This window comes from Terrapene carolina, unplaced genomic scaffold (genome assembly GCF_002925995.2).
Source record: "Terrapene carolina triunguis isolate 2854851 unplaced genomic scaffold, T_m_triunguis-2.0 Scaffold42, whole genome shotgun sequence".
In the NCBI taxonomy this organism is placed as follows: domain Eukaryota; kingdom Metazoa; phylum Chordata; order Testudines; family Emydidae; genus Terrapene; species Terrapene triunguis.
Window position 1 is genome coordinate 30,090,081 of NW_020664393.1, and position 26,465 is coordinate 30,116,545.

Sequence of the window (26,465 nt, forward strand, 5' to 3'; positions counted from 1 at the left end):
ACTATACATATACGATGATGGGGTGTAAATTAGCTATTACCACTCAAGAAAGATATCTTGGAGCTATTGTGGATAGTTCTCTAAAATCATCCACTCAATGTGCAGCAGCAGTCAAAAAAGTGACCAGAATGTTGGGAATCATCAAGAAAGGGATAGATAATAAGACAGAAAATATCATGGTGCCTCTATATAAATCCATGGTATGCCCACACGTTGAATACTGCATGCAGATGTGGTCGCCCCATCTCAAAAAAAGATATTCTGGAATTGGAAAAGCTTCAGAAAAGGGCAACAAAAATTATTAGGGGTATAGAATAGCTTCCGCATGAGGAGAGATTAATAAGACTGGGACTTTTTAGCTTGGAAAAGAGGCGACTAAGGGGAGATATGATTGAGGTCTATAAAATCATGAGTGGTATGGATTGGCAGGAATGGTGTTCCTAGCCTCTGTTTGCCAGAAGCTGGGATTGCGTGACAGGGCATGGATCACTTGATGATAACCTGTCTGTTCATTCCCTTTGGGGCACCTGCCATTGGCCACTGTCAGAGGACAGAATACTGGGCTTGATGACCTTTCGTCTGACCCAGTATGGCCGTTCTTATGTTCCTGGACCATTCAAAAAATAAGGTTTGTTTGGTCCTGTAGAGAGAAATTACACAACTCAATACTTTAACCTGAGTTAACAATCACTTCAATTCAAATAGCACTGGGTCGATTTAAGTTTAACAAAAGGAGATAGGATTTTGAGTGAGTCCAGGTACAAAGGATAGAGATAGAAACGGTTGCAAGCAAATAAGAGATTAGACGCTAAGAGTTAACAAAACTACAGTCTTGGTAAAAGGTAAAAGTTTTACCACATTAACTTCCTGTAAGATGGCTGACCACCCATTTGATCAGGATCTTCCTCAAAGTGCTTAGTTCCTGTATCTTCCTAGGGGCAAAGAGGTATCTTTCACTCTCTCTTTTATAATGCTGTGAACCTCTGAAATGGATTCTTCTGAAGGTTACACCCAAAAGTAAAGTTCATTCAAGCTGAAAGGAAGGAGACAGTCTGCTGGTGAAGAAAATTCCATGATGGTTTCTTTCCCTGCTTGTGTTTGCTAAAATGCAAATAAATGGCCACTTGACATGTGATTGCTAATTGATTTTGATGACACCTGGTTGAAGGTGATGGCCTGTCTTTTGTCTAGGAGAAACCTGTTTACCCACACCCAGAATTGTCTAGTAAACACATTTTAGTTCCACATTTCCTTCACATTTGTATTGTCCCTTGGGCATTTACCATATGTACACCAGGCAAGAATATTAATGATCAGTGTATTATAAGGTATCATTGGAAAACCTAGCATGACACACATCAGATACAATTTATGACATTAATGAACTGGGGCCCATTGAACTGGTCAGGCCAGCTGAAACTCACTACTAGATACAAGTGAGCCCCCTGCCCACTTAGGGTTAGTCTACACTGGCAACGCTGAGGCACTGCCGCTGCAGCGCTTTAACGTGGCTTGTGGGGTTGCGGCAGAGCACTGAGGGAGAGCTCTCCCAGTGCGCTAAAAAACCCACCTCCATGGGAGGCGCAGCTCCCAGCACTGGTGCATTGTTTACACTGGTGCATTGTTTACACTGGTGCTTTACAGCACTGAAACCTGCTGCGCTCAGGGGTGTGTTTTTTCATACCCCTGAGCGAGACAGTTGCAGCGCTGTAAAGGGCCAGTGTAGACAAGCCCTTACATTGGAATGCTGTTAGAGACACACACTTGTAACTTAAGTTACCTGTATTAATTGCATTCTCAACACTTATTCTTTGTACCTTTACTATAAAAGAAAGATTTGACTCAATTTTGTTTATTCAGCTTTTATAAAGAAATGTATTCCTATGAGCTTAGGAGCCCCAGTCATCAGAGGTAATGATACTTCAATAGCAATTTGCTATGCAAACCTGGAGGCAAAAGAACAAACAAACTGCTATCAAAACAGGTCTAGTTTCTTTCTGTATTGGTGAAATAACAGATGCAGTTGGGACTGCTCTGCCCGTTGTGTCCTTGGGGGAATTTGTTTAGATTGCAAAGATCCAGGATAGGATGCCAGCCGCCCGACTTCTTCTGAGTCAGGAAATAGTGGGAGTACAAACCCCGTCCCATGTGCTGGGGAGGGACCTGTGCTATGGCTCCCAGTTGCACAAGATGACTTATTTCTCCCCATAGAATGGACTCCTGAGATGGGTCCCTGAAGAGGGATGGGGAGGGCGGGTGGCAGGGCAGGACAGGACAGATAGTCAAGGAAGGATATCCCATCCCCTTCCTATCTCTAGAACCCACTTGTCTGAGGTGATGAGACTAAGATGGGGAAAATGTAGCTAGTCAGTCGCCAAATTTTTGGAACAGCAGAGATGGTGGGGATGACTGGAACAACAGAAAGCTTCTCGGGGCCTTGACCAAACCTTCAAAATTGTTGCTTTGGTGCTGGTGCATGAGATGTAGCTCCTTGAGGAGTGGGATGTCTACATTTAGTTGGAGGCCTTTGTCAATGGCATTGGGTGTTGTAGTGCCGTTGCAGGGTGTACTGTTGAGCTCTGGATAGCGGGGGGCATTGGTACTTCCCTGAGCATCTCTTTGGCACTGTCGTATATCCCAAGGGAATGAAATGTAGGTCTGAAGTCTTTAAGGGAGTGCAGAGATTTCTGTGTGCTCCGAGAATAGTTTCTGGCCTTCAAATGGTTTCAAGTTAAGGAACTGCACTTCTGGTGTGCAGAACTGAACAGCTCCTGATGGCAAGTCCTCTACTGTGATTTGTACCTCCTTAGGAAATGCCGAGAGGTGGAGCCATGATGCACGCTTTGTAACCACAGCAGTCACAATGGATCGAGGAGCGGTGTCTGCAGAGAGTCTAAAGAGGCTTATAGTGCTGTACGGGCTAGGAGGCATCCCTCCAATATCAAGGACTGGAACAACTCCTTTTTAGTCTGTTAAATCATGGGAGAGTTCCTCCAATTTGGAGTAGTTCAGATAATTATACTGGGCCATGAGAGCTTCAAAATTTGAAATCCTAAATTGGAGCGCGGCTGATGAGTCTGTCTTGTGTCCAAATAGGTCCAGGTGTTTCTAATCTGTCTGGATGACTAAATGGATATTGGTACCGACAGCTTTTCTCCTGCACCACATTGACCACCAAAGAATTTGGGGTGGGGCATGGAAATAAAAATTCAGCATCCTTCGCCAGAACATAATATTTTCTATTGGTGTGTTTGCAAGTCAGAGGGATGGAAGTCGGGGTCTGCCACAGAACCTTTGCAGGTTCAAGAAGAGCCTCATTGATTGCTAGTGTGATCTTTGAGGAAGAGGATGTATGGAGGATATCCAGCAGTTTATGCACTCTGATGGTCCTTCAGATGAAGCAGGTAATCCAAAAATCGACTGAACCAAAGAATGCGAGGGGGAAATGCTCCGTTCAGCTGCCCAGTGGGAAAAACCTTGCCCACTTTGCCAGGTAGGTCCGTCTAGTCGAGGGTTTTCTACTCCCAAGGAGGACCTGCGGGACCCCCTCTGAACAGGTCTGTTCTTCAGGGTTCAGCCACACAGCATCCACGCCACGAGGTGGAGAGATGTGAGGTTGGGGTGCAAGAGGCAACCGTGGTCCTGCAACAGCAGGTCTGGTCAGTCCAGCAGGGGCCACAGGGGGACTGCTGCCAAGCTTAACAGCATGCCGAACCAACCACGCTGGGGCGAGCATGATAACTTGGGCCGTGTCTCTCTTGACTTTTGCCAGGACCCTGCTGATGAGCAGGATCGGAAGGAACACGAGGCTTCCCGCCCAGGACAGGAGGAAGGCATTGGAGAGGGAGCCCTTGCCCAGACCTCATCTGGAGCAAAAGAGGTGGAACTTCCTGTTCTGCCTGGTGGCGAACAGATCCACTTGGGGAGATCCCCACCTCTGGAAGATCGCGCAGGCTACCTCTGGGTGGAGTGCCCACTCATGGTGAGAGAAGTCCCTGCTTAGGTGATCCGCTAACGTGTTCTTGACCCCTGGAAAGAGACGCTTCTAGATGGATTCTGTGGTCGATGCATAGGGCCGAGGATAGAGTTCCTCTCTGTCTGTTGATATAGAACATCGAGGCTGTGTTGTCCGTCAAGACTCTGACCACTCTGCCCAACAGGTGAGGAAGGAAGACCGCGCATGCCCTGTGGATCGCTCTGAGCTCTCTGACGTTTATGTGTAACGTCATCTCTTCCAGGGACCACATACCCTGGCTCTGGAGATCGTTGAGGTGTGCCCCCCAACTGAGATCCGAGATGTGTGAGACCAAACCCGACCGAGTAGGAAGTGCTGTCAAAGGGGACTCCTTCCAGGACATTCCTGGGGTCGGACCACCATCAGAGCGAGGTCAGTATCGTTGTGGGAATGGTGACAACCTTTTCTAGGTGGTGCCTGGACTGGGAGTAGACAGTTGCCAACCATTGCTGCAGGGGTTGCATCCGGAGCCTAACATGGCGCACTACATACGTGCGCACGACAATGTGACCTAGGAGGCACAGGCAAACCCTGGCCGTGGTCAGGGGAAATGCACAGACTTCTGTGATGAGGTCCGCTAGTGCCCTGAACCTCTCCAGCGGCAGGAACACTCTGGCAGAGATTGAGTCGAGCACCGCTCTGATGAACTCTATCCTCTGTACCGGAACGAACGTGGATTTTATGTCATTCACCAACAGGCTGAGGCGACGGCACGTGCCCAGCAGCACCGCAACGTGCCCTTGGACCTGGAGTTGCCTTTGATGAGCCAGTCGTCGAGGTACAGGTATATCTGGATACCCCAACGTCTGAGGTAAGCTGCCACCACTGACATACACTTGGTAAATACCTGTGGTGCTGTCGCTAGGCCAAACGGAAGAACCGTGAACTGACAGTGGTCAGGACTTATCGTGAACTGGAGGAAGTGTCTGTGTCCCTCGAAGATAGCGATGTGGAAGTACGCATCTTTCAGATCGAAGGCAGCGTACCAGTCTCCCGGATCCAGGGAGGGGATGATGGAGGCCTGGGAGACCATGCGGAACTTCAGTTTCGCTAAGTAGTGCTTCAAATCCTGCAGATCTAGTATGGGCTGCAGACCGCCCTTGGCCTTGGGTATTAAAAAGTATCAGGAATAGAACCCCTTGTTCCTGTACTCCACAGGAATTACCTCCAAAGCACCCAGCTGCACCCTCTACCTCCTGTGTGAGAAGACTCTTGTGATAAGGATCCCTGAAGAGGGACAGGGAGGGAGGGAGGTAGGAAGGGCGGTGGTGGAAAGTAACTGAAGGGTGTAACCTTGCACCACCGTCTTGAGGACCTATCGGTCTGATGTTATAGATGCCAACGCAAGAAAGAAAGAAGAAAGGCGGTTGGCAAACAGAGGAAAGGAAGGAGCCGTGAAACAGTCTGGTAGGCCGCCCTCAGGCGTACTCTCAAAACGGACGCTTGCCAGTCTGCTTACTGCGGGTTGAACCTGACTGGGATGTAGACAGGGGTTGGTGGCCAAGGTGCCTCTTGTAGCCCCTGGATTTTTTATTGGGAGGTTCCTGGCGCAGGTGGCTCCCCTGGCTCGGAGGCTGTTGTGGCTTAAACTGCTTGCAGGACATACGGGTCCAGTCTTTTAAGGTCGTGCAGGAATCTTTGAGGCCAGGGAGTATATTGTCCATCTATTCTGCAAACAGGGCATGCACATCAAAAGATAGGTCTTGTATAGACTGTTGAGCCTCCGAGTAAAGACCAGAGAGGAGCAGCCAACAAGCCCTGTGCATCGAAATGGCCAATGCCATGGTACAGGCGGCGGTGTACGCTGCGTCTGTTGCTGCTTGGAGAGTTGCTCTGGGCGCAGTCACGCCCTCATCCAGGATCGCCCGGAACTCCTTCCTCGAGGCCTCAGGTCATGACCTGCCACATATTAAAATCATAACAGACCAGGAGAGCCTGATGGTTGGCCACCTGCAACTGTGGACTAGAGGACGAATAAACTTTACGCCCAAACAAGTCTAGTCTCATTAAGTCTTTACTCTTAGGAGTAGCCCCCGGTTGACCCTGTCTCTCCCTGTGGTTGACCGCCTCTACCACTAGGGAATTGGGAGCAGGGTGCATATAAAGGTACTTGTGACCCTTGGATGGCACAAATCACTTGCGCTCCGCCCTCTTGGAGATCGGAGGCAAGAAGGAGGGGGTTTGCCAGAGGGTTTTTGTAATTTCGCGACCCCATCATGTAGGGGCAAAGCTACCCTGGCCTGGGCTATGGGGCAGAGAACATGGAAGAGGGAGTCTGTGGGACCAGATTGGCGGCGACAAAAGAACGGCCCTACTGGGTCAGGCCAAAGGTCCATATAGCCCAGTACCCTGTCTTCCGACAGTGGCCAGTGCCAGGTGCCCCAGAGGGAATGAACAGAACAAGTAAACATCAAGTGATCCATCCCCAGTCACTCATTCCCAGCTTCTGGCTAACAGAAGCTAGGGACACCATTCCTGCCCATCCTGGCTAATAGCAATTGATGGACCTATCCTCCATGAATTTATCTAGTTCTTTTTTGAACTCTGTTATAGTCTTGGCCTTCACAGCATCCTCTGGCCAGGAGTTCCACAGGTGGACTGTGCATTGTGTGAAGAAATACTTCCTTGTACCTGTTTTAAACCTGATGCCTATTCATTTCATTTGGTGACCCCTAGTTCTTGTGTTATGAGAAGACTTCCTTATCTACTCTCTCTACACCAGTCATGATTTTATAGACCTCAATCATCTCCCCCCTCAGCCATCTCTTTTCCAAGCTAAAAAGTCCCAGTCTTATTAATCTCTCCTCATGCGGAAGCTATTCTATACCCCTAATCATTTTTGTTGCCCTTTTCTGAACCTTTTCCAATTCCAATACTTTTTTTTTTTTTTTTTGAGATGGAGCGACCACGTCTGCACACAGTATTCAAGATGTGGGTGTACCATGGATTTATATAGAGGCACCATGATATTTTCTGTCCTATTATCTATCCCTTTCTTAATTATTCCCAGCATTCTGTTCGCTTTTTTGACTGCATTGAGTGCATGTTTTCAGAGAACTATCCACAATGACTCCAAGATCTTTCTTGAGTGGTAAGAACTAATTTAGACCCCATCGTTTTATATGTATAGTTGGGATTATGCAAAGTAATGCACATTGGAAAGCATTTATCAACATTTAATTTCATCTGCCATTTTGTTGCCCAGTCACCCAGTTTTGAGAGATCCTTTGGTAGCTCTTTGCAGTCTGCCTGAGACGTAACTATCTTGAGTAGTTTTGTATCATCTGCAAGTTTTGCCACCTCACTGTTCACCCCTTTTCCCAGATAATTTACGAATATGTTGAATAGGACTGGTCTCAGAACAGACCTGTGGGCGACACCACTATTTACCTCTCTCCATTCTGAAAACTGACCATTTATACCTACCCTTTGTTTCCTATCTTTTAACCAGTTACCATTCCATGAGAGCACCTTCTCTCTTATCCCGTGGCAGCTTATTTTCCTTAAGAGCCTTTGGTGAGGGACCTTGTCAAAGGCTTTCTGAAAATCTAAGTACACTATATCCACTTGGTCCACATGCTTGTTGACCCGTTCAAAGAATTCTAGTAGATTGGTGAGGCAGGATTTCCCTTTACTGATTTCTTCCTCAACAAATTATGTTCATCTATATGTCTGACAATATTGTTCTTTATTATAGTTTCAACCAGTCTGCCCGGTACTGAAGTCAGGCTTACAGGCCTTCAATTGCAGGGATCACCTCTGGAGCCCCTTTTTAAAAATTGGCGTCACATTAGCGATCCTCCAGTCATCTGGTACAGAAGTGGATTTAAATGCTAGGTTACAGACTACAGTTAGTAAGTCCTACAATTTCACATTTGAGTTCCTTCTGAACTCTTGGCGACCCTCTTTAACAGCTCCTGATGTGACTTAGTGTCATCCTGGGGAACCGGTGATGGGGGCCCCACTATAGCCTCATCAGGTGATGACAAGGAGAAAGCTGGTACCAAGGGGTCCTCCACAACCAGAGGTGGTCCAGCAGCTTGCTCGCCCACTTCCTGTGCCTGCAGGGTTTCTGCAGCCAAGGCCTCTTGTACCAGAGGGGGGCAGGAGAGGGAGGTAGCTAGTCTCTCCAAAGCTCTGGATACTGAACAGGTGGCCTGGTAGGGCTCAGTGAACCCCCCTGGGTTCCATGGGTACTGTGGTACCGGCCACCGAGTCTGAGGCCACGGGGCTGGCTGTGATGTCGTCGTCATAGCCTGCACCATAGGTACTAGAGCCTGTCCCACAGCTAGGGAACCTCGCTCCAAACCCGAGCCTCTCTGCCCTTGTCCAAGGTCCAGAGACCAGATGGGGCTGCAAAGCTTCTGCCTATCATGGTCAGAAACGTGTTGTCTGCGAGAGGGTGGCCGTTGGCGGGATGTCCCCTGCGACAGGGAGTGTTGCCATAGAGGTGAGGACTGTGGTGGTCCAAATATGGGTTTACCCCGTGACCAGGACCCCACGGGGCGAGAGCGGGCGGCACTGGGAGGAACAATCTCTTCTGCTGCTTGTAGGGCCTCCGGCGTGAACAGCACCTGTAGCAGACGAGGACCTGTCTCGCTATCTGGGGTTGCCGGCAGGGAGTGGGCTGAACTACACCGCTTGACCTTAGCTGGGGCCCAAGCTCCCAAAGGGGGTGAAGAGGTGCCCGAGACAGTGCCTTGGTCCACCCCAGACTTGTCCTTTCCCCTTGAGGGAAGCTGGAGACCTTCCTCATCCCATCTTTTTGGGCTTCTTGGCTGGTGCCACGGAAGGGGACCAGTGTCGGCTCGCAGACTGTACCGGTGGGGCGCAGTGCACTGACGTCACGGTACTCGGCACCGAATCGGAGCGCTGCTCTGGCATCGGGGTAAGGGCAGACTCCATAAGGAGCGCTTTCAAGCCAATGTCATGCTCCTCCTTCATCCTGGGCTTGAAGGACTTGCAAATTCTGCACTTATCACTAATGTGACCTTCGCCCAAGCACCGTAAACAACTTATGTGGATCACTAATGGGCATGGGCCTTTTATAGCGATCACAGGGCTTAAAGCCTGGGGACGGGGCCATGCCCCTTCCTGAGGCAAAGTCCCATTCGGGACCTACTAAGTCTCTAAATAGCAGATAGGGCAACTATATACAAGAGGTAAATGAGTTCAAATGAACGAGAAGAAACAGCACTAGCTGAATCAGCAACAGTTCCATGCACAGTCACCGGTGGCAAGAAGGAACTGGGACGGGGGTGGGGGGCAGGCGGCGCCCTATATGCCATAGCATATGCACACCACTCCAGGGGGTGCCAGAGCCCGTCCCCTACGGATACTGCTGAGTGAAAAGCTTCCGGCACTGGTGCATGTGGCGAGCACACACCCCTAAGTTGAATGGACATGAGCAATCACTCAAAGACGAACCTTAGGAAAAGTGGGCTCTGCTAGCGGATTCCATCCCAGACCAAAGACAGTAGAGAAAGAACTGGGGGCAGTCAGACCTTACAGTGTTATATGTACGTTCTGCATACCGTGTCAGAGAGGGGATGTGTGCATGTGTGGTCCAACGGGCACTGCTGGTGAAGAGCTCCGATCCCAGCCACAGAGGGTGCTGCTACACGTTGACAACGGACACAACTGCAGCAGGCTCCATGCTCGCAGTGCTGTGGCGTCCACGCTGTCACTCACCAGAAAAGTGCGCAAACTGATTTCCCGCCGGCGCTTTCAGGGAGGGAGGGAGGGCGGTAGTGACGGACGGATGACGACAGTTACCCAAAAGCACCCTCGAGACATTTTTTTACCCAGAAGGCATTGGCGGCTCGACCCAGAATTCCAATGGGCAGCGGGGACTGCGGGAACTGTGGGATAGCTGCCCACAGTGCACCGCTTCCAATGTCGCCGCTTTCCCCGTTAGTGTGGACTCACAAAGTCGAATTACTGTCCTTAGTGTGGACACACACGTTCGACTTTGCAATATCGATTCCACATATTCGATTTAAGTGAAATCGAACTACTCTCGTAGTGTAGACATACCCTTAACAGTTGAGCACCCAAAGGGACATCACTTGAACTAATTTTTATCTTGTTCTATTAGCTATGATCACTTTTTTGAATGACCAGTTCACTACAACATTCCTTTGATCTTTACATGCCAAAATGTTCATAAGTAACTATTCTGTAATTTCTAAAGTTTTAATGGAATTTTACTAAGAAGAGATGTTTGCAACACTGTCAAACTTTTAGGCATTTAGTTAAGAGGGCCAGGATGTGTTCTCTTATATTACAACCACTACTAGAGATCCAGGAATGGGATGAGTACAAAACACATGCATACTCAAGTCTCTTTGGAGGGACTTAACTGCAATCTGCTCTTTTAGGAGTGGCAGAGATAGAGGCCAGGATGTGCCACAGATCATCGGCCATCTTAAAGATTCGCTCATTAAGGGGCATCACTTATCTGCCAAGAATCACAGGGTGTAAGATGCCAGTTTCCATGATTTTTCTTGGACAATTGCTAAAGGGATCTCTAAAAGGTGTCTGCCATTAGTATCAAGATATCTAGAAAGGTCTCAAAGTCACCATCAGACAGTACAACTTCATCTGGCAAATTACCATAGATGCATGAGGAACTGAATATTCCTCCTGATGATCACCACCACTCTGCATGTTCTGCTCCAGTTTGAGAACTTCAGCCTGCAGAGGGGCCTGCATCATTCTTGGAGACCTAGCCAGAGTGGTCAATTTACACCTAGATGAAGGGGGGGGGGAAATATCTATCAGGTCCTGGAAATTGAGCTCAAGGATTCCAGGGTGGCCAATAAGGCCAGGTCTGCATACCCTAGGGATATGGTACGTAAGGCCAAGGTGAAAAGATCCAAGCAGTTTGGACCCAGACCAATTTGTGTCTTACAGTCAGTGGAAGAGTGTCCTGAGGTCCTCTTCTATGGCTCCCACTCAGATTGTGTGAACTCAGGAGAGAAGGGTTTCTACTATCCCCTGAAAAGGAAGAAGTAGAAGAGTAAACTTCTTTGAGAATAGGCTGATTGCTGAAAAAGTTAGGTTGAGATGATGTTCCATGAAATATGGATACCAGTAACTATGGAGGTTAATTTAGCACACTTTTCATCTTTGGTATCTTGGTTCCACTACTGATATAGGTCTTGCAGATGTTATCAGTCTCATGTTGAGACGAGGAGCTTCTGGTTCAGGTGTAATTAGCCAAGTTTCTAGAAGATGTAAATGTAAATGATTCCAAGGTTGTATGCATCAAGGAAGGTGGTGCCAAAGGCAACAATTCTGCAAGGATAAGTGCCAATGAGGGGCTCATCTCCCACTTTGTTGTAATGTCATCAGTGTGGATGTAGCTGGTACCAATACAGAAGGATTGGTAACCAAGCTCAATTGGCACTTGATTGCCAGTGCCAAAGAACGTGCATCAGGTGGGACAGCTGAACCGTAGTGCAGATCAGGCTTTGAAGGGGGTACTGAGGCACAGTCACAAATATGACGCTTCAACTTCCTTTTCTGACAGTATTGGGGAAGATAATCAAGTTGAAAACTGTTTTCCTGTCTCACAAGAGTTTTCGAAAACATTTCCCATCCAAAATGGGACAAAGTCAAAATTTCAAATTTTCATGAATAAATAAATAAAAATTCAGATCAGGTAAATCAAAATGTTTCATTTCAACAATTTCAAAACATCTCATTTTTCTTTAATTTTAACATTCTTAGTATAGAAAATCTTAAAGCCCATTTTAAGTAAACACAGTGCAGACACATTCCAATGCATATTAGTTTTATGCTACTAGAGAACTTGCATAAAATGTAATTGTCATGTATAGTGCTGGGGAAATACAGTAAGTCAATATTAACACTACAATGTGGTTGAAAGTAATTAAGAGTGTCATAGTTAGTAATTTTGATCTGAGAATAACTGATTAATTTCTAAATAATGAGTTGACAGCAAACTAGACAAATGTAATATTGGTTAAACAATTACATACGTAAGTTTCTTTCCCACAAATATGATGACTTTATCTTTAGGCTTCAGAGTATCAATGAAGTAGCGTGTAAAAGCTCTCTTTTCTTCTTCTGGAATAATAACAACTTTCTGCTCTATTGTATTTACTGCCTGTGAAATATGAAAAAATGATGGTAAGTAAAAACAAAATCTGAACAAAATTATTTCACTCCAGTTAATTAATTCTCACATTACAATACCTCAGGCCACAGACTTCAAAACTGATATGCTTGATTTTGTCAATAAATGACACCAGGAGAGAATCTTAAATAGTCAATTTTCCTATGAGGTGATTATGTCAAACTCTAGAAAGATAAGTTTGCTATTCTTCTCTAAGCAGAACTGGGAAGAAGCGAGTTAACTGTAAGCTTCAGAGGGCAGGCACATGCTAATGTCTTGTTAGTGAGAGGCAGTCTGGAGGAGTTTGCTCTAGATTTACTTCTGTATTGTTTCAACATCCTTTTGACTAATTGTCTCATCTGATGAATCTTGGGGGGAAAAAAAGTATTTCCAAAAGGATGACTTGTGTGTCATTTGACTGAAGAGGAGAGGGAAAAGACCTGCCCACTAACTAACAATGCTTTGAAAGCCTGCGCAAAAAACCCAGAAAAAAACAAAAACAAAACCACCCACCACCCCCAAAACCAAAACCAACCAAAAAAAAAAATACCCACAAAATTTTCCTCCAACAAATATGGAGGTTGCCATAAAATGGCTGATCTGGACATCTGTAGTCCATGCTGCTACGCAAATATGTCTTCAGGCCACTGCTTTATAAACCATAGCTCGACAGAAAATTTAGAGTCTAAGGGTATGTCTACACTACGAGAGTAGTTCGATTTTACTTAAATCGAATTTGTGGAACTGATATTACAAAGTCAAACGTGTGTATCCACACTAAGGACAGTAATTCGACTTTGTGAGTCCACACTAACGGGGCAAGCGTCGACATTGGAAGCGGTGCACTGTGGGCAGCTATCACACAGTTCCCGCAGTCCCCGCTGCCCATTGGAATTCTGGGTCGAGCCCCCAATGCCTGCTGGGGAAAAAAATGTGTCGAGGGTGGTTTTGGGTAACTGTCGTCATCCAACCGTCACTCCTGCCCTCCCTCCCTGAAAGCGCCGGCGGGAAATCAGTTTGCGCACTTTTCTGGTGAGTGACAGCGCGGACGCCACAGCACTGCGAGCATGGAGCCTGCTGCGACCATCGCTGCAGTTATGGCCGTTGTCAACACCTCGCATCTTATCATCCAGCTTTTCCAGAGGCAGATGCTGAGAAATCGGGCGAGGAGGCTACGGCAGCGCGGTGAGGACATTAAGTCTGAGAGGGGCACAGACCTCTCACAAAGCACGGGACCCCGCGCCGTGAACATCATGATGGCAATGGGTCATGTTGATGCTGTGGAACGGCGATTCTGGGCCCGGGAAACAAGCACGGACTGGTGGGACGGCATAGTGCTGCAGGTCTGGGATGAATCACAGTGGCTGCGAAACTTTCGGATGCGGAAGGAACTTTCCTGGAACTTTGTGAGTTGCTGTCCCCTGCCCTGAAGCGCAAGGACACCCGGATGCGGGCAGCCCTGACTGTCCAGAAGCAAGTGGCCATAGCCCTCTGGAAGCTTGCAACGCCAGACAGCTACCGGTCAGTCGCGAACCACTTTGGCGTGGGCAAATCTACCGTGGGGGTTGCTGTGATGCAAGTAGCCAACGCAATCGTTGAGCTACTGCTGTCAAAGGTAGTGATCCTGGGAAACGTGGAGGTCATCATAGATGGCTTCGCCGCGATGAGATTCCCAAACTGCGGTGGGGCTATAGATGGAACTCACATCCCTATCCTGGGACCGGACCACCAGGCCAGCCAGTACATTAACCAAAAGGGCTACTTTTCAATGGTGCTGCAAGCACTGGTGGACCATAGGGGACGTTTTACAAACATCAACGTCGGATGGCCGGGCAAGGTTCATGACGCTCGTGTTTTCAGGAACTCTGGTCTGTTTAGACGGCTGCAGGAAGGTATTTACTTCCCGGACCACAAAATAACTCTTGGGGATGTGGAGATGCCTATAGTCATCCTCGGGGACCCAGCCTACCCGCTAATGCCCTGGCTCATTAAGCCCTATACAGGCGCCCTGGACACTGAAAAAGAACTCTTCAACTACCGGCTGAGCAAGTGCAGAATGGTGGTGGAGTGTGCTTTTGGACGTCTCAAGGGGAGATGGAGAAGCTTACTGACTCGCTCAGATCTCAGCGAAACCAATATCCCCATTGTTATTGCAGCTTGCTGTGTGCTCCACAATCTCTGTGAGAGCAAGGGGGAGACCTTTATGGCGGGGTGGGAGGTTGAGGCAAATAGCCTGGCTGCTGATTACGCCCAGCCAGACAGCCGGGCGATTAGAAGAGCACAGCGGGACGCGCTGTGCATCCGGGAGGCTTTGAAAGCTAGGTTCCTCAGTGAGCAGGGTAACCTGTGACTATTAAGTTTGTTTAAAGAGAAGCTGAACCTGCCCCCGTTTCTTTACCCAGTTAATGTTGACTATCCTCTCCAGTTACATACCCCGTTCACCCTGTCCCCCCCCCTTCAACACACGTTTAAAAATAAAATAAATGGAACTTTGTTAATGAACACCGTTTTCTTTATTACTTTTCGGGACTCTGTGTGTAGGAGCTATGTGACTTTGTGGCGGGGGAGGACGGTTACAGATCCCCTGCTGCATGGCTCTGTGATCCAGGCTAAGGACCGCTGCATAAGATCTCTAACCGCCCTCCCCCGCCACAAAGTCACATAGCCCCCCCGCACACAGAACATGAAAACCACCTCCCAGACTGACCAGAGTGCCTAGTGACTGCAATGTGTGTGTGACCTTCTGCTGAACCTGACCCCGTGTCTGTACCCTGGTAAAGGTGACTGTCCTCTCCAATTACCAACCCCCTTCAAACACACTGTCCTCTAAAAGAACATGACGGAAACAGTAATTAACAGAAACCTATTTTTTATTAGCAACTACACAGTTAGGGGATGACACTGGGACGGGGGCTTGAGTGAGGTGCTTTTGGAGTGAAGGAAAGGACTTATCAAAACTTTGGGAATGAGAGCCGTCTGGTACTTGAGCAGTCTGCAGGGGTGGAGTGACAGTTTTCACGGCCCCTGCCGCCCCTCCTTCTTGGGACTTTGGGTGAGGGGGGTATGGGACTTTGTGGCGGGGGAGGGCGGTTAGAGATAGACTGCAGCGGGGCTCTGTCCTCCTGCCTCCGGTCCTGCAGAACATCCACAAGGCGCCGGAGCGTGTCCGTTTGCTCCCTCATTAGTCCAAGCAGCGTTTGAGTCGCCTGCTGGTCTTCCTGCCACCACCTCTCCTCCTGTTCAATGTGTGATCGATGGTATTGCGACACGTTCTCCCTCCACTGGGTCTGCTGGGCCGCCTCGGCTCGGGAGCAGCCCATAAGTTCTGAGAACATGTCGTCCCGTGTCCTTTTCTTTCTACACCTAATCTGTGCCAGCCTCTGGGAGGGGGATGCCAGGGTAGGTCGGGAGACAGTCACAGCTGTGGGATGGGAAAAAGGGAATGAATTCCTCAAAAAGATAATTTTTTGTGAACAATGAACATAATCTTTCTCTGTGAACAAGACCATGCACAGCACCTATCACATGCGCACTCAGGACAAGGTCGAATTTTCGGCATTCGCATTCAGTGCCTGGGGTCTTGCAGTGGAGATCAGACAAGCGGGGCAGGACAGCGGAATTCGGGTAGCAGGCTGACATGGTAAGCTGTAGACTTTTGGCTACTTAAAACTTAAATTATAGCAGTGCCCTCCTTTCACGTTCAAAGCAATGCTCCTAGCGTTGGCCAGTTCCTGCTGCCGGCAATCCGGCAAGCATGAACTCTGCCCCTGTCCCAGCCCCTCGCGGCTGTCCCCGGGAAAGATCCATGTTTGCTGCCCCTCTCCCGCCTCCACCGCGTGGCTGTAAACCGCCAGTTACAGTTCTGTAAAGGAACAGGCAAGCAGTCCCAATAGTAACATTCCCCTAATTTTAAGCAGGTCACCATGAGCGACATCACTCTGCTGAGGATTTCTGAGACAGAGCAAGAACGCATGCTGCGTGAAAGCCAGCAAAAACCAGGGCCGTATGCCGCCATGCTCTGCAAGGCAATGATCCCAGAGTACTTGATGATAGACTGGCGCGGAAAAGTTTCCTACCACAGAGGACATAATAAGGCCGCTCTCCCCAGGAACCTCATGCAAAGGCTTTCCAATTACCTGCAGGAGAGCTTCGTGGAGATGTCCCATGAGGATTTCAGCTCTATCCCCGGACATATAGACCTTATTTTCCAGTAGCTGCACTGGCAAGGACTAAAAAGTAGAGCGCCTAGGGCAAACTAATCATGAAAAACCCATTGTTAATATTCCTGTTCTGTTCAAAATAAATGTTTACATGTTTAATACACTTACCGACTGATCCTTCCCGATTCTGGCTCCGGGTTAACGCCTGGGGACGGTTGGTAGGGGATCTCTGTGAGGGTGTTGAAGAGATCCTGGCTGTCGGGGAAATCAGCGTTGTAAGCGCTGTCAACTGCCTCGTCCTCCTTATCTCCTTCCTCATCTTTCCCATCTGCTAACATCTCCGAGGAAGCGGCCGTCGACAATATCCCATCCTCAGAGTCCACGGTCAGTGGAGGGGTAGTGGTGGCGGCCGCACCTAGAATGGAATGCAGTGCCTCGTAGAAACGGCATGTCTGGGGCTGGGATCCGGAGCGTTCGTTTGCCTCTTTGGTCTTCTGGTACCCTTGTCTCAGCTCCTTGATTTTTCACGTGGCACTGCGTTGCATCCTGGCTGTATCCTCTCTCTATCATGGCTTTTGAGATCTTCTCGTAGATCTTTGCGTTCGTCTTTTCGAGCGCAGCTCCGAAAGCACGGACTCATCGCCCCACACAGCGATCAGATCCAAGACTTCCTGATCAGTCCACGCTGGGGCCCTCTTTCTATTCTGAGATTGCATGGTCACCTCTGCTGGAGAGCTCTGCATCGTTGCCAGTGCTGCTGAGCTCGCCACGATCTCCAAACAGGAAATGAGATTCAAACTGCCCAGACAGGAAAAGGAATTCCAATTTTCCCGGGGCATTTCCTGTGTGGCTGGTCAGAGCATCCGAGCTCAGACTGCTGTCCAGAGCGTCAACAGAGTGGTGCACTGTGGGATAGCTCCCGAAGCTATTACCGTCGAATTCCATCCACACCTACCCTAATTCGACATGGCCATGTCGAATTTAGCGCTACTCCCCTCGTTGGGGAGGAGTACAGAAATCGAATTTAAGAGACCTCTATGTCGAACTAAATAGCTTCGTTGTGTGGACGGGTGCAGGGTTAATTCGATTTAACGCTGCTAAATTCGACATAACCTCCTAGTGTAGACCAGGCCTAAGAGGGAAGCCAAACACAAAGACAGTTGCTAAATGATCTCTTTTGTAGTACTGACATTAAGTCCTTTCTCCATATGGGAACACTGTCTAGGAGGCTAACTTTCCAAGCAAGAAAGGTTCTTGCAAAGGAGATGAATATTTGAGGCCAGTAGAGATACAATAGAAGTTTGGTAATATTAAGAGAGTACAGATTCCAATCTGCTGTCTTTGGGAAGGAATGTCCTTTCATAGGGGAAAGTGGTGATTGCCACATTACCTTTGTAATTATTACTAGTTTCTGGTTGCACCCAAATTGTGCTAATTGCTATACAAGTGGAAAGACACATTCCCTACCCAAAGATACTATGTTCTGAAAAAAGACATGGCAAAGAGAAAACAATCCTGTGATTAAAACACTGGAGTTGGACTCAGACCTGTGTTCAGTTCCCACTTCTTCCACATACTTCCTGTATGACCTTGAGCAAATCAATGTAATAGGGTACTGGACCTCTGGGAACATGCATGCATCCTACTGACCCTGTTACAGCTATGATCCCTGTCACATGCTTCACTCTAGTCATGTACCCTACAGGAAATTTCATATAGGGAATTCCTGCTCCTTCAGCAAAAGACCAGACAGGAGAGACACAGGGTAAAAGAAGGACCCTGGAGGGATATCTCTGCATTTATCAGAAAGAAGGCCCAGAATAGGAGACATCTGCAAAGAGCTGACCTGAGCTGGCTGTTAGGAAGCCTCAGCTAGAGAAGGTTGTGAATCCCTAGACAAAGACTAAGGGTACGTCTACACTACCCGCCACATTGGCGGGTTGTGATCGATCTATCGGGGATCGATTTATTGCTTCTAGTGTAGACGCGATAAATCGATCCCCGATCGCTCTGCCGTTGACTCCTGTACTCCACCGTGGCAAGAGGCGGAGTCGACGGGGGAGCAGCGGCAGTAGACCCCGCGCCGTGAGGACGTGAGATGAGTTGACCTAAGATACGCAACTTCAGCTGCGAGAATAGCATAGCTGAAGTTGACATATCTTAGGTTGATTCCCCGCTCTCCCCCCAGTGGAGCCCAGGCCTAAGTGAATACCCCGAGGAGCTTTGAGATCTTTTCGGTGCTTTGTTTTAAGTCTTTTTCTAAGTTAAGAAAAGTCCTGAGCAGAGGAACTGAAATAGTGAAGTTGTTTGGAGCATGATCTCATTGGGCTAGTGGATTAGCCCACAGGTTTACAGTCACTTAAACTCTGTGCTTCAGTTCTCTGCTTGTAAACTGGCAGTGATAATACTCTCTCCCTTTCTCTGTATTCGCTCTTTGGATTCTTAGCTCTTTGAAGCAGGGACTTTTCTTACTATGTATTTGCATAGTGACTAGCGCATGCAAGTCCCAATCTTGTTAGGGGGCCAGTAGGCATGACTAATACTAATTATACTAACAACAACAACAACAACGATGACAGGATAGAGAAATGCGAACAAACCGGAGGTAGCCAGGTGGTAATACAAAATTCACTTACTTTATAATAAAGGTTTATTGACAAACCCTTTTTTTTTTTCTTTTACCCTATGACTGTGCTATGATGATATTTACATGGTAACTAGAGAGCAAAATCTGCAACACAGATCAGACATTGAGTTGCCGTTGTTGAACCTCTAAAAGATAAAAGGGGGCTTCACTCATTAAAACAAAGTTGGCAGACCACTGAGGAAGACAGCTTTTTTGTATTGTAGAAGGAAGAGGGCTGAAAAAACTGCCTGGAAGCAGGAAGGAACTAGTGGAATCACATAAAGAACAGAACCAAGTCTTGTTCTGATGGACAAAATATCCAGGTCCTGCCTAGAGTCTGATCTACAGAAGGTAAAGCTCATTGTCAGAATAACAAATCTGGTTGTGAAAGAGAAATACTAATTTCTTTATGGCACCAATGCATGCAGGCTGAAGCAGGGGTGAAACAGCATATGCACTATTTGCAAGTTTGGATAAATTTCAGAACACCCTTGTTATATAAAATTGTGAGTAAAATGCTTTTGAACAAAATTTCTCATTAGTTATAGTGAAGTTATAAAACAGGAGTAAAAACACCCCACCACATTAGCTGCTACAACATTTCAGTAAAATGTTATTTCAATCTATACCCAGTCAGTCCAAAAATTAAAAATGCATTGTAGAAACTTTTGGAAGACATAGCAACTATATAAGGGGTAATTAATTTTTTTTTTTTGAGGCATCCAGTTGAGGCTTTCGATATTGGGGAAATAGTACCTCTTTCCCTCTTGCTTTTTGGCAGGGATAGAGGTGACTTCACATTTAGGAATATGGCGTATAAATTTCTTCCTTGTTCTCCCATATCAAACCTTGAATGCATTTTACCCCAACCTAATATCTGATGCTACATCCAAATATGTCTAAATACTCCAGTTTGATGTTTCTGCTAAAATAAGCACTCATGCAGTTGACTTTTAAATTTGTTGGGTTTCAAAGTCAATACAAAAACAGAGATAAGGGGGGGAACTTTACACCTCTGAGAGCTAATGACAGGTTGTCTGCATACTCCGAGCAATGCGTTTACATCTGTTTCACATTTTAAAGGTTATTTTTGTAACCAAAAGAGCTAGAATTAAAAAAAAAAACACTTCAATTCTGGATGAAAATTATATAGCATAATCAAAAAGGGCACTTGCATAGCAATGTGTGGCTACATAATATTATACATGGGCCCTTGGCCATTAGGTAGATTTGGATGAAATATTTACTATTGAAGTCATCTGCTTATGGGTGGAGAAATACATTATTATTAACCAAATCAATGCTTTAGAGACTTCATACAATTTATTTAATCATTTGTCCATTACCAAAGCTGAGACTAAATGCTCTTTGGCATGTCTAATTATATTCTTATCACAAAGTTTTTTTCCATTTACAGTTCTAAGACGCATTCTGGGCTTTTACTGAAGCTTTTAAAATACCACTGATTTCTGCCTACTTGGAGCATGTTGTGAAAGACCAGACTGGGTTATGCTTTTAACTAAAAGTATTATCTGAATGTTCCAAAACATTCAAAGTTATGTGCAACTACAAGAAGTAATGGGACTTAAAAATCAACCTACCGCTAAATCAAGAGTGCCAACATATACGATCATAGGATCTTTCAAATACGATTTTGCAAGGCGGCGAACACCATCTGGCCAAGTAGCACTGGTGAGAGGGAAGAAAAAAAAAATACATTTTTAAAAGTGCAAGAGGTCTCCAATTCGCTCCTCTCATCCATCCCACACTCCCAATACATTTCAGCAAGGTCTTACACCCACAATAGCTGTCATGCATATGTACTAACCTTAACAAGAAAAACTGGAATTGCTCATTTATGAGCATAAATTCAATCCAGCTGGTATTACTGAAACCTGGTGAGATGATTTATACAACTGAAATGTTAAAATCAATGGTTAGAACTTATTTAGGAAGGACTGAATGGGCAAAAGGAGAGGAGAAGTGGCACTGTCAAAAATAGCATTACCAGTTTCCGAGTCACTGATCATTCAGAAGAAAGTCATCTTGAAGGCTTCTGGATCAATGTCCTAACAGACAAAACATGAGATGGGGTACTAGCTGGTGTCTGCTACAGACCACAAAAATCAAACTAGGGAAGGTGAACACTTCCTTACATGCTTATCTACAATGTGCAGGAAAAAAACAGTGTGATCATGAGGGACTTCAATTGGAGTGACATATGCTGAAGGGCTCGTGCTGCCAGAAAAGACGGTTACTCACCGTTGTAACTGTTGTTCTTCGAGATGTGTTGCTCATATCCATTCCAGTTAGGTGTGTGCGCGCCGCGTGCACGATCGTCGGAATATTTTTACCCTAGCAACACCCGGTGGGTAGGCTGTGGAGCCCCCTAGAGTGGCGCCGTTATGGCGCTGGATATATACCCCAGCCGACCCAGCGCCCCCTCAGTTCCTTCTTGCCGGCTACTCCGACAGTGGGGAAGGGGGGCGGGTTTGGAATGGATATGAGCAACACATCTCGAAGAACAACAGTTACAACGGTGAGTAACCGTCTTTTCTTCTTTGAGTGCTTGCTCATATCCATTCCAGTTAGGTGACTCCCAAGCCCCACCTAGGAGGCGGGGTCGGAGTGAGACATTGCTGTGTGCAGAACCGCTGACCCGAAAGCAGCATCGTCTCTGGATTGTTGCACCAGCGCATAGTGAGTAGCAAATGTGTGGACCGAAGACCACACTGCAGCTTTACAAATGTCCTGGATTGGTACTTGAGCCAGAAAGGCAGTCGAGGAGGCCTGGGCCCTCGTGGAATGAGCAGTGAGACGTGGCGTGGGTATACCGGCCAGGTCGTAGCAAGCACGAATGCAGAATGTAATCCAAGAGGACAGGCACTGTGAAGAGACCGGTGATCCTTTCATCCGGTCGGCCACCGCAACGAAGAGTTGTGTCGTCTTCCTAAATGGCCTTGTACGGTCAATATAGAAAGCCAGGGCCCTGCGAACGTCCAAAGAATGTAAACGCTGGTCTTGACGAGTAGCGTGCGGTTTCGGGTGGAAGACCGGGAGAAATATATCCTGGTTTACGTGGAAAGGTGACACCACCTTCGGAAGAAAGGCAGGGTGGGGGCGAAGCTGCACCTTGTCCTTATGGAACACCGTGTAAGGGGGCTCGGATGTCAGTGCCCTGAGTTCCGAGACGCGTCGTGCTGAGGTGATGGCTACGAGGAAGGCTGTCTTCCAGGATAAGTACAGGAGTGAGCAGGTCGCCAATGGCTCAAACGGAGGCCCTGTGAGCCTGGAGAGGACGAGGTTGAGGTTCCACGTCGGAACCGGCTGTCGCTGCTGTGGGTACAGCCGATCCAAGCCCTTGAGGAATCTAACGACCATGGGGTTAGAGAAGACCGAGGACGTGAGTTCTCCTGGGTGGAAAGCGGAAATGGCGGCGAGGTGAACCCTAATTGAGGATGTCGCCAAGCCTTGTTGTCTTAGGGACAGAAGGTATTCCAGTATCAAGGGGATAGGAGCCCGCGCGGGAGACGTAGCTCGTTGCTCACACCAACAGGAAAACCTCTTCCACTTGGCTAAATAAGTGGTCCGCGTAGAGGGCTTTCTACTTCCCAGCAGGACCTGTTGGACGGCCTGGGAGCATTGCCGCTCTGTCCGACTCAACCATGAAGCATCCACGCCGTGAGGTGGAGTGACTGCAGGTCGGGGTGACACAGCCGGCCGTGGTCCTGAGAGATGAGATCCGGAGTCAAGGGGAGCGTGATGGGCCTCTGTACTGACAGCTCCAGCAGTGTGGTGTACCAGTGCTGTCTCGGCCAAGCGGGAGCGACTAGAATTACTCGTGCATGGTCCCTGCGGATCTTGAGCAGCACCCTGTGGACGAGCGGGAATGGAGGAAAGGCGTAGAACAGATGGTCTTTCCATGCCATGAGGAAGGCGTCTGACCGAGAGCCCGGGGCTCGCCCGTGTAGGGAGCAGAATGCCTGGCACTTCCTGTTGGCCCGAGACGCGAACAGGTCGATCTGGGGAAACCCCCACCTTTGGAAGACGGAATAAATGATGTCCGGGCGAATCGACCACTCGTGCGTCTGGAAGGACCTGCTGAGACGGTCCGCCAGCGTATTCTGGACTCCAGGAAGGAATGACGCCGTGAGATGAATCGAGTGGGCGATGCAGAATTCCCACAGGCGAATGGCCTCTTGGCATAGGGGAGATGAGCGAGCTCCGCCTTGCTTGTTGATGTAAAACATGGCCGTGGTGTTGTCGGTGAGAATCAGCACGCAACGGCCCTGTAGGAAGTTGAGGAAAGCCTGGCAAGCCAGGCGCACCGCCATCAACTCTCGGACGTTGATGTGCAGGGCTAGTTGGGACGCGGACCACAGGCCTTGGGTATGGTGCTCCCCCAGGTGAGCGCCCCAGCCTAGAGATGAGGCGTCCGTAACTAGGTGGAGGGAGGGCTGCGGGGCGTGAAAGGGTACTCCTGCACAGACCGCTGTGCGATCCGTCCACCAGGCAAGAGAGGCCAAGACCGAGGCCGGAACCGTGACCACCATGTTCAGGTCGTCTCGGTGAGGACGGTAGACCGATGACACCCAAGCCTGCAGTGGGCGAAGTCGCAGTCTGGCGTGCCTGGTTACGTATGTACACGAGGCCATGTGGCCCAGAAGGACAAGGCATGTTCTTATGGTGGTAATTGGAAAGGCCCTGAGACGTTGAATGACGCTTAAGATGGTATGAAATCGGCTGTCTGGCAGTGCGGCTCGGGCATGTCTGGAGTCGAGGATTGCTCCAATGAACTCTATCCTCTGAGTTGGTACTAGAGTGGACTTCTCTCTGTTGAGTAGAATGCCCAGCTCGTGGAAAGTGTTTGTCACTATGTGGACATGAGCCTGCACTTGGCCTCTGGTGCGGCCGCGCACCAGCCAGTCGTCCAAGTACGGGAACAGCTGTATCCCTTGTCGACGAAGGAAGGCCGCGACGACTGCCAGGCACTTTGTGAACAGCCTGGGAGCCGAGGACAAGCCGAAGGGAAGGACTGCGAATTGGTAGTGTACCCTGTTTACCACGAATCGCAGGAAACGTCTGTGGGGCGGATAAATTGCTATGTGAAAGTAAGCGTCCTTCATGTCGAGGGCGGCGAACCAGTCTCCAGGATCCAGTGAAGGGATAATGGTCCCCAATGACACCATGCGGAACTTCAACTTTACTATGAATTTGTTGAGTCCGCGTAAGTCTAAGATGGGCCGTAGACCCCCTTTTGACTTGGGTATCAGGAAGTAGCGGGAGTAAAACCCCCTGCCCCTTAGCTCCGAAGGAACCTCCTCTATGGCCCTCATAGCGAGGAGCCCAAAAACCTCCTGTGTAAGGAGTTGCTCGTGAGAAGGGTCCCTGAAGAGGGACGGGGAGGGGGAGTGGGAGGGGGGGGGGCGAGGAAAACTGGAGGGCGTATCCCCTCTCCACCGTGCGAAGGACCCAACGGTCCGAGGTTATACGGGACCAAGCACGGTGGAAATGGGAGAGGCGATCCCGGAAGGGGGGAACCGGATCCTGGAAAGTGGCTAAGGTGCCGTCCTCGACCGCACCTTCAAAAGGCTTGCCTAGGCCCAGAAGGTGGCCTAGGTTGGCCCTGGTTTTGACCGGGTTGAGGGCCGGTCGACCTTCGCCTACCACCTCGACCCCGCCTCCTAGCAAAGTCCTGTCTTGGACGAGGCGGGGGAGGGTAGAACCGCTGAGGCTGTGGCCTGAAGGGCCTGCGCTGAGGCCCTGGGACATGCATCCCCAGGGAGCGCATCATTGTTCGAGAGTCCTTAAGGTTTTGGAGCCTCGAGTCTGTTTTCTCTGAAAAGAGGCCCTGTCCCTCGAACGGTAGGACCTGCAGGGTCTGCTGCAGTTCCGGAGGCAAGCCCGACACCTGGAGCCAGGAGATTCGGCGCATTGCTATCCCGGAAGCCAGGGTCCTAGCGGCCGAGTCCGCTATATCAAGGGACGCCTGTAGGGAGGTGCATGCCACCCGCTTGCCCTCCTCTACCAGGGCCCCAAACTCGTCCCTCGAGTCCTGGGGAACCAGTTCTTTAAATTTCCCCATTGAGGACCACATATTGAAGCCGTAGCGGCTCAGGAGCGCCTGCTGGTTCGCTGCCCGCAATTGCAGTCCGCCAGCCGAATAAACCTTGCGTCCGAACAAATCGAAGCGCTTAGCGTCCTTCGATTTGGGCGCAGCGGCCTGCTGGCCATGGCGCTCCCGTGCATTCACTGAGGAAACCACCAGTGAGCACGGTTGGGGGTGAATGTACAGGTACTCATGTTCCCTGGATGGGACAAAGTATTTTCTCTCAACCCCTCTGGCCGTGGGCGGAATAGAGGCCGGGGTCTGCCAGATAGTAGTGGCGTTGGCCTGGATGGTGCGGACCAGCGGTAATGCCACCCTGGATGGAGCATCCGCCGAGATGATCTGCACTATCGGGTCATGGACCTCCGCAACCTCCTCCACCTGGAGGTCCAGATTGCGAGCCATGCGCCGCAGCAGGTCCTGATGGGCCCGAAGGTCTATCGGGGGCGGCCCGATGGACGACGTGCCCGCTACGGCCTCATCAGGAGAGGACGAGGAAGATGCCCCCGGTGGCAAGGGGTCCAATGGTTGGTCCTGCTCCAGGTGTTCGGCATCTCCTGTCCCCTGGTCAGGGGCCTCTGCAGGTGCGGGCACTGGAGCCTCCACGTCCCTTGGAGGAGGGCGGGAGATGGTAGACTCTGGGGCCCTGGTGTCCGAACGGCCAGAGCGGGAAGCCGACAGGGGAGCTCCTTGTGCTTGGCGGTAGGCCCAAGGAGTCCAAAAGGACCAATGCGCAGGTCCTTGCATCGGGTCCTCGGTCTCCTGCAGGTGGCCGGGCTCCACCGTCTCAGATGACCGGGACGCCGATCGACGGCCACGGCGGTGCCGAACCCGATGCCGTCGGCACCGGATGGTACGGTGCCGATCGGTGCCGACCGTAAGGGGACCTGTCCCTGCGTTGTTCCGGCGAACGGTGCCGGGACCTGGACCGGTGCCGATAGTCCCTTCGGTGCCGGGATCCCGATCTGGAACGTGAAGACGATCTGGAGGAGGCGTGGTACCGGGAGCAGCCTCTCGAGCCCGAGTGGCGCTCATACCGGTGCCGGGAGCTGCGCCTCGACCCCGATCGGTGCCGGTCGTCACGGCGGTGCCGGGATGTTGAACGGCGCCGCGAGGAAGATCTGGGCCGCGAGTACGACCGGTGCCGAGGTGACACTCGGCGCCGGGACTCCGAGCGGCGTCGGGACCTGCTTCGGGATCTGGAGCGGTGCCGAGAGACTTGTGGTGGCGATGGTGGGCGCACCAGGGCAGGTTTCCCTCTGGACTGCAGCACACGTGGCGCTACCGGTGCCGGGAGTTGCGACGGCGCCGGCTCAGTGAGGGCGATCAGGTCTCTCGCGGTAGCGAAGGTCTCCGGGGTGGAAGGGAGACAAGGTTCCACCACCAGCCTTGGTGGTGAAACAGTCCGCACC

At 49.5% G+C, this 26,465-nt stretch overlaps 1 protein-coding gene across 1 annotated transcript in view; it reads right to left on the bottom strand.

Annotated features, from left to right (window-relative positions):
* DDX43 (DEAD-box helicase 43) overlaps window positions 1–26,465 on the bottom strand; it is a 63,923-nt gene that overhangs the window by 10,679 nt on the left and 26,779 nt on the right. Inside the window, exons 11-12 of the mRNA XM_026652981.1 lie at window positions 20,546–20,633; window positions 12,022–12,149 (exon numbers count right to left, since the gene is read on the bottom strand). Of these exons, the coding sequence (XP_026508766.1) occupies window positions 12,022–12,149; window positions 20,546–20,633 (216 nt within the window). The remainder of the gene's footprint in view (window positions 1–12,021; window positions 12,150–20,545; window positions 20,634–26,465) is intronic.